Below are 7,368 nucleotides of genomic sequence, written 5' to 3'. Positions count from 1 at the left end.
ATATATATACATACATACATACATACACACACACACATATCCCCATCATCATCATCATTATTTAACATCCATTTTCCATGGGTTGCATGGTTTGACAAGAGCTGACAGGGCCAGAAGCTGTACCAGGTTCCATTGTCTGTTTTGGCATGGTTTCTACTGCTGGATGCCCTTCTTAATGCCAACCATTTTACAGAGTATACTGGGTACTTTTTACATGGCACAAGCCCTGACAGGGTCACCACGTACCTTGCAAAAAGACAAAAAAGACAAAAAAAAGCAAGGATCCCTCAACTGAGAGCGAGGAGCAGTATTGTAGGGGTGGCTTTGTGCCAGTTGAGATATTGAAAGATACAGAGGGACAGAGACTGGTGTCTTGTTGTAGATACGCAGATTACCCAGTTGGAATGGAAAAGAGAGTGAGTTAGAGAGTAAGATAAGATAAGTAGAGCAGTAGTGATAGAGATATGGTGAAGATGTGTGAGGACACGCTCTCAAGGGTCTTTGAGCGTGGTGAGAATAGGTGAAGTTATACAGAGGTTTGGATTGGGCAGGTGGGTGACTATAGCAAATGCTAGAGAGAAACCTAGAAGAGGCTTGGAGTGAGGGTTGCAGTAGTTATATGAGGGCATTGTGGGTAATAGCAGATATGTGAGGTGTGACAGTAGGTGGGGGAAGATAATGGAAAATGGAAGTGGTGTGGGGTGGAGAAAGCTGGGGAGTGTAGTATGTGCCTATTCTGCTGTCAGTTCATAGAAAAGTGATGGATGTTAGGGCATGAAATGTAGGGAATAAAAACTGATGGGGCAGTGCCCCTCATGGACATGCATTACCAAGATGGTTTTTGGATATCAATTCTGCTGTGGTGGACAGGTCTTCTTAAGTACAGAAAGGTGCCAGATATTTCAGTTCTTCGTCATCTCCTTCATAAGGCTCATTGTTTTGAGATCGGCCTTCAGTACTTCTTTTCATGTCTTCCTAGGTCGCCCTCTCCCACAAGTTCCATCTACTTCAAGTGATTGGTACTTCTTTATACAACTGTTCTCATCCATATGCATCACATGACTAAACTAATGCAGCCTTCTGTCTTACACAATGCATCTAATTCCTCTTATGCCTAACTTTTCTCCCAATACGCTAATACTCTGCCATACATGTACACTGACATTGCACATCCAGTGGAGCACACTAGTTTCATTCCTCTCTAGTCTTCATATGTTCTCTGCCATCAGGGCTCATGTCTCACTACAATGTAACATTGCTGTTCATATGCATGCATCATGCAAACTTCCTTTCCCTAGGAGAGAAAGACCTTTGTTTGCCAACAGAGGTAAAAGTTCTCTGAACTTTCTCCATCCTATTCTTATTCTAGCAATTACACTTTTAGTACATCCTCCTCCTCTGATAATTAGGTCACCTTGGTTGTATAAATTATTCATTGTCTCTAGAGAATCTCTGGGGCATTTGAGATATATATAGTTGTTAAGAAGCCATAAGTCAGAGAAAAGATGTGCTTGTATATTTGTTAGTAGAGTGTGTGTATCAATCGAAGTAGGCAATATCATCAATCAATTACAACCAATACTTCCAATCACTTTTGCAATGGGTACTTCATTTCATCTTAATTTTTCATAGCACCCATAAACTAGATGTGACTATTTACACCTCCAGTAATGGAGAGCAGTTGCCATATTTTTTCTCAGGTTTCAAATTCTTAACTTTATTCATATATGTACATATGTATAAAATCAATGGAAAGTCACTGTAAAGAGACAAGATGGCAACAGCTTGACAAGCCAGAGTTCCTCTTGACTTACACCAGTACATTTTATCATTTTCTAAGGTCCCAAATGAAATTATTGTGTTCTATTTCATCTCAAGGCTATAAACCATCATTAAAACATTATATGTTAAAAAATCGATGTTATTTCACATAAACATTGTGGCCTGAAAGATAAATTTATTTAATTTTAGTCATATTGAAACCCAAGCCAGCCTATCAGGGACTGTATTGATAGTTTAGAGAACCGTATTGTTCAATGTTCTAGTAAAATACATTACTAAAACCTTTTTATTCAATTGATTTTATAACCTATGCATCATTGCAATATCCTCTGTATCTTTTTTTATATTTAATATGTCATATTTTGGTTAAGAACTTGGAACCTGAAGATTCAATGCTTAAAAGCATAAAGATTTATTTGAGGTAAGATTTGACAATGGTATATATTACTAGACTGGTCTGTTGGTCATATTTCCAAGTGTTTAAAATATATTATTGTTTCAAAAAGGTAAAAATCCCCCAAAATGTAACCAATATAGTCCTTTCTTTCAGGATTCTGTGTGTTTTATACCATTCATGGTCTCCTAAGAGAACGGGCCTATGAATTGCTAGCTTTGGTTGCTGCAATGATTGTTATTTTCATCTACTGTATTGTGCAAGCCAGCGTAAATAAGAATTTAGAAACAGTTAAATTGGTAAGTTGTAAAGAATTTTCCTCCTCGTATTTATCTTGAAATAATTCATATTTTGTTCTGCTGATAATATGTTAACAGAGCGAAGGCAGGGAGCTGGCAGAAATGCTCGTATGTTGGACAAAATACTTAGTGGTATTTCGTCTGCCACTACGTTCTGAGTTCAAATTCCGCCAAGGTCGACTTTGCCTTTGATCCTTTTGGGTGGGGGTTGATAAATTAAGTACCAGTTGTGCACTGGGGTTGATCTAATCAACTGGGCCCTGCCTCAAAAATTTTGGGCCTTGTGCCTAGAGTAGAAAAGAAAAGATAAAAACAATATTTTAGCAAGGCTTCCCAACCACATGGTTCTGGATTCAATCCCATTGTGTGGGACCTTGAGCAAGAGTCTTCAGCTATAGCTCAGAGCTGACCAAAGCATTGTGAGTGGATTTGGTAGAAGAAAACTGAAAGAAGCCTATCATGTGTGTGTGTGTGTGCATGCGTGTGCGCACGCATGCTCACACACATATGTTAGTATCTCTTTGTCTTGACATTGAGTGACAGTTGTAAATAAATATTACTGTCAGGCAAGGAGTGTTCATCACTCATCTTCCATACAAAACATGTCTATCATAGGGGAACAGGTGAAGGCTTGTGACAAGAAGGGCATAGAAATGGGGTAGGTGAGCTGGCAGAAATGTTAGCACACCGGGCGAAATGCTTAAGCGGTATTTCGTCTGCCATTACATTCTGAGTTCAAATTCCACCGAGGTCGACTTTGCCTTTCATCCTTTCGGGGTCGATAAATTAAGTATCAGTTATGCACTAGGGTCGATGTAATCGACTTAATCCCTTTGTCTGTCCTTGTTTGTCCCCTCTATGTTTAACCCCTTGTGGGCAATAAAGAAATCAGAAATAGGGTAGGTGGATGTTAAGCAAAAAAAATAAATGTTATTAACGCTTCATACTAATTTCTTAAGCATAAAGCCACAACTGTTTGAGTGAGAACAATCAGTTGTATAAATCAATTGTACTTGACTGCGACTACTTTATTGACTTGGAAAGATGAAAAGTAGAATTGCCTCAAGATTTGAATTTAAAATGTAAAAGGTAGTAATTAAATAGAGTAATACATTTTATCAGAAGCTCTACTTATTCTGCCAATCGATGGTTTGATCAGGGTTGGTAAGCTGAGGGATTGTACAACCGAGATTGGCAGGTGCAGCCCACCCCAACCTTTGGACTGACTGGTGCCCATTCTGCTTTGCTATCATGAGACTTTTTTGGAGCTGGATTTTCTATGGGGACCATGCCCTTACTTACCCCCAACCTCAGTTTCTAGACATGAGTGATCCCGAGACCAAGGTCTCTACCACGATTTTTAAGAAATGTGGTGGAAAACTAGCTCAGGAAGGCAGGGATACTACTTCCTAAGACCCCTTTTGAAGACCTACCTATGCATTACCTAATGTGTCTGGGAATTGAGACCACAAAGTTGCAATTGTGTGTGCAAAACCCTAACCACTAGGCCGTGCACCTTCACACATTAAGCTTATATATATTCAGAATAAAAACGACACCATGAACCAGCGAAGAAGCCTCTATGTGGTCCATTGACCTGCTAGAAATAGTAGCCAGTATTCTTCAAATCACCCATTATTCTCTTTAAAAAGGAATGGTGCATTGGACAATAAAGCATCTTTTTCAAGTTTTATGAACTCACAAGGGCTGGCTTCCATAGTGTTTATGTATTTATCTCTCTCCCCAAACACAACAAAATACATTCCTATATCTATGCTGTTATTTCTATATCTTATTCTTATGAATGCATGTGGCCTAGTAGTTAAGGTGTTGCACTCATGATTGCATGATTGCGGGTTTGAGCCCCAAACTGGACAGCTCTATACATCATCAGTACTTACTTTATGACATCAAAATCTTATTCCTAATTTACTTTAATTTTGATTTTATTGTATTATCATTATAAAGGCAGCGAGCTGGCAGAATTGTTACCATGCTGGGCAAAATGCTTAGTAACACTTTCCACATTTTTACATTCTGAGTTCAAATTCTGCCAAGGTTGACTTTGCCTTTCAACTCTTTTGGGGTTGATAAAGTATCAGTTGAGCACTGGGGTCGATGTATTTGACTAAACCCCTTCCCTGAAATTGCTAGCCTTGTGTCAAAATTTGAAACCAATATCATTTGGCTTGCTGCGCTGCATTTGTTGCTGGTTGACTGAGGTGGTGCCTTCAAATGTCAAACACTTTTCTAATTATTCTAGCAGTTCAACGAATGTTGTTTTCTCATAGTGCCCCACCATGATGTTGTTCCTGATTATTTAAAAAATAGTTTTCATTTCTGGTACTCACAGTACTGGGACCATCTCACCATTTTCATTGCCCACTAATGTTTATTATTATTATTATGTTTTTTTTTTCTTCTTTCTTCAAATTTTCTTCCATTTCTCACCAAGTGTTTTCCATACACCTAGGGCAGAGAAGCTCATTGTATGCATTCTCAGTTTACACATGCAAATTCACAGGTAAAATATGTATTTAAAAAAAATTAATAAATAAATAAATTCATGAATGGATGTTGTTTTCACAGCGATAATGCTCTTATTATTATTAGTGTTATTATTATCATTATCATTATTATTATTATTATTATTATTATTATTATTATTATTATTATTATTATTATTATTATTATTCAGGTTCGGCTCATTATAGCCTCCATACTTGTTCCATTAAATATCGGCTTGGCTACACTTGTTGTACGAAGGTTTGGCTGGCTTGAATTCAAGATAGTCGGGGCTTCTGAAGCTCTTCAGAGTAAGTATGATAAGAATTTCCTTGGTATTCTTTTATTCGTTTCATCTATTTGGCTGTGGTCATGCTGGAGCACCACTGTGAAATATTTGATGATAGAAGCAGCAATTCAAGACAAAATATCTTTTTTTAAATAATATTTTGTTCCTCTTCATTTATTTTTTTATTTTTTTATTTTTTTATTTCAGTCATTGGTTTGTGGCCATGCTGGGGCACTGCCTTGAAGGGCTTAGTCAAACAAATCAATCTGAGGACCCATTTTTAAAGCTTGGTATATTTTTCTATTGGTGTATTTCTTCCCTCAATTGATAGATTTGGTAGATGGAAACCGAAAGAAGCTTGACATATAGATTTATATGTATCTGTATATATGTATATATATATATGTATGTATGTATGTATGTATATATATATGTATATATATGTGTGTCTTTGTTTGTGTTTGTCCCCCATTACTGCTTGACAGCTGGTGTTGGCGTGTTCACTTCCCTGTAACTTACCAGTTCAGCAAAAGAAACTGATAAAATAAGTACCAGGCTTAACAAAAATAAAGTACTGGGGCCAATTCATTCAGTTAAAAGTTCATTCAGATGGTGCTCCAGCTTGGCCGAAGTCTAATGACTGAAACTAGTAAAAGATAAAAAGAAAAGATATTCATCTCAATGCAATGCACATAACATATATTCTTCTCAATAATCTTGTTCTCATCAACAAATTATCATTTTGTTATGTTAAATTACAACTAAATCTTTGGTATAACTCCTAAATTCCTAAATATGCTTCTAAATTCATCTGTTCTCATAATAGCATATGTAAAATATTGACTGCAGAAATTAAGTATCATTTACCATTTTCTTTTTCTTTCTATTTCTATTTCTTTATTCAGACATGTACAAACAGGCAACACTATTTTCAACATTATTAAAATTTGATCTCCAAGTCACTGTAAGTTGTTTTTATTTGCTTCAGACAAATATCTTATTTCAGTTTTAACCCATTTGATATCAACCTGCCCAACACCACCACCACCCCTCTCCCTAATTGTATGATACAAATTTCTCCACTTTAAAGTGATCTAAACTAAAGCTTTGCATCAAAATTTAATAATGAAGTAATTTTTCTAAACTCCTCATTATTTTCCAAATTAATTGAAACAAAGACAGTGTGTCTCAATAAAAATAATACAGAAAAGGATTAATATATATTTTTTTTTCAGATAGCTTACATGATCAGTTGTCTTTTGTTACAACTGCTCTACTATATCTTTGGCCAATGAACTTTATATTATTTGACTGGTAGAGAATAGGAAATTATAACAGCTTTTTATATGTACCATCATCAGAGGAACAACTATGAGCATTAATTCATAGTGGCTTATTTAACTTTTTGATTCTATTATCTCTCATAAAGGCCATTATGCCAATGATAAATACATGCGCTGGTTCTATTTCACTTTTTTTACTATTATTACTAGCGTTCACAGCATGACCATTATCAGTCTTATCATATCAGGGCCTACAATTTTGTACACAATCTAAAGAAAATAACCTTTCTTTGTACTGCAAGCGACTTTCGATTCAATAGCAGAACTCAGTAAAATAATACAATTTACATGGCATGTATTATATACAGTCACCTTCCAGTACTATAACACAACTTACAAAATGCATATTCTACATAATCACCTGTTGATACTGTAGTGACGTCATATTGGCGCCAAAAAAGCATAGGCGCCATTACTGAATCCTTAACCACGCATGCGTGGGTTTCAACATCAAAGCGTTCCCGCTATTAGACTGACTCTTACCAAGCCAGACAGCGACCAAGCAAGACGTCTAAGCAAGCTCTCCCATTTGAGTGTGGTTGAACCAAGTTGTCCCTATAACGACACCAGCTCGAAGAACCGTACATCTACATTTCAGGCTACTCTAAAACCGGACAATAAGAAGCTGTTTTATTTTCCACCGAACAATAAATATTTGTTGTTGTTGATCAGTTTGGAGTTTCTGCGTTCAGTTCTCTTCCAATTTAATGTAGGAAAGTTAGGTGTATATCTAAAGATATATAACCCACTCTCCTA

General features: G+C 36.5%; 1 protein-coding gene across 5 annotated transcripts in view; it reads left to right on the top strand.

The window, feature by feature from the left end:
• LOC106878077 (uncharacterized) overlaps positions 1-7,368 on the top strand; it is a 70,279-nt gene that overhangs the window by 30,462 nt on the left and 32,449 nt on the right. For all 5 annotated transcript variants that reach the window (XR_008263484.1, XM_052965708.1, XM_052965712.1 and 2 more), the window contains 3 exons: positions 2,333-2,475; positions 5,174-5,291; positions 6,175-6,233. Coding sequence is in view for 4 of the 5 variants with exons in the window: in XM_052965708.1 (XP_052821668.1) it covers positions 2,333-2,475; positions 5,174-5,291; positions 6,175-6,233 (320 nt within the window). In the remaining variant the exon portion in view is untranslated. The remainder of the gene's footprint in view (positions 1-2,332; positions 2,476-5,173; positions 5,292-6,174; positions 6,234-7,368) is intronic.

Source organism: Octopus bimaculoides, chromosome 1, assembly GCF_001194135.2.
Source record: "Octopus bimaculoides isolate UCB-OBI-ISO-001 chromosome 1, ASM119413v2, whole genome shotgun sequence".
In the NCBI taxonomy this organism is placed as follows: domain Eukaryota; kingdom Metazoa; phylum Mollusca; class Cephalopoda; order Octopoda; family Octopodidae; genus Octopus; species Octopus bimaculoides.
The sequence above is the reverse complement of the archived record's forward strand: the minus strand, read 5'-3'. Positions and strand labels throughout refer to the sequence as shown.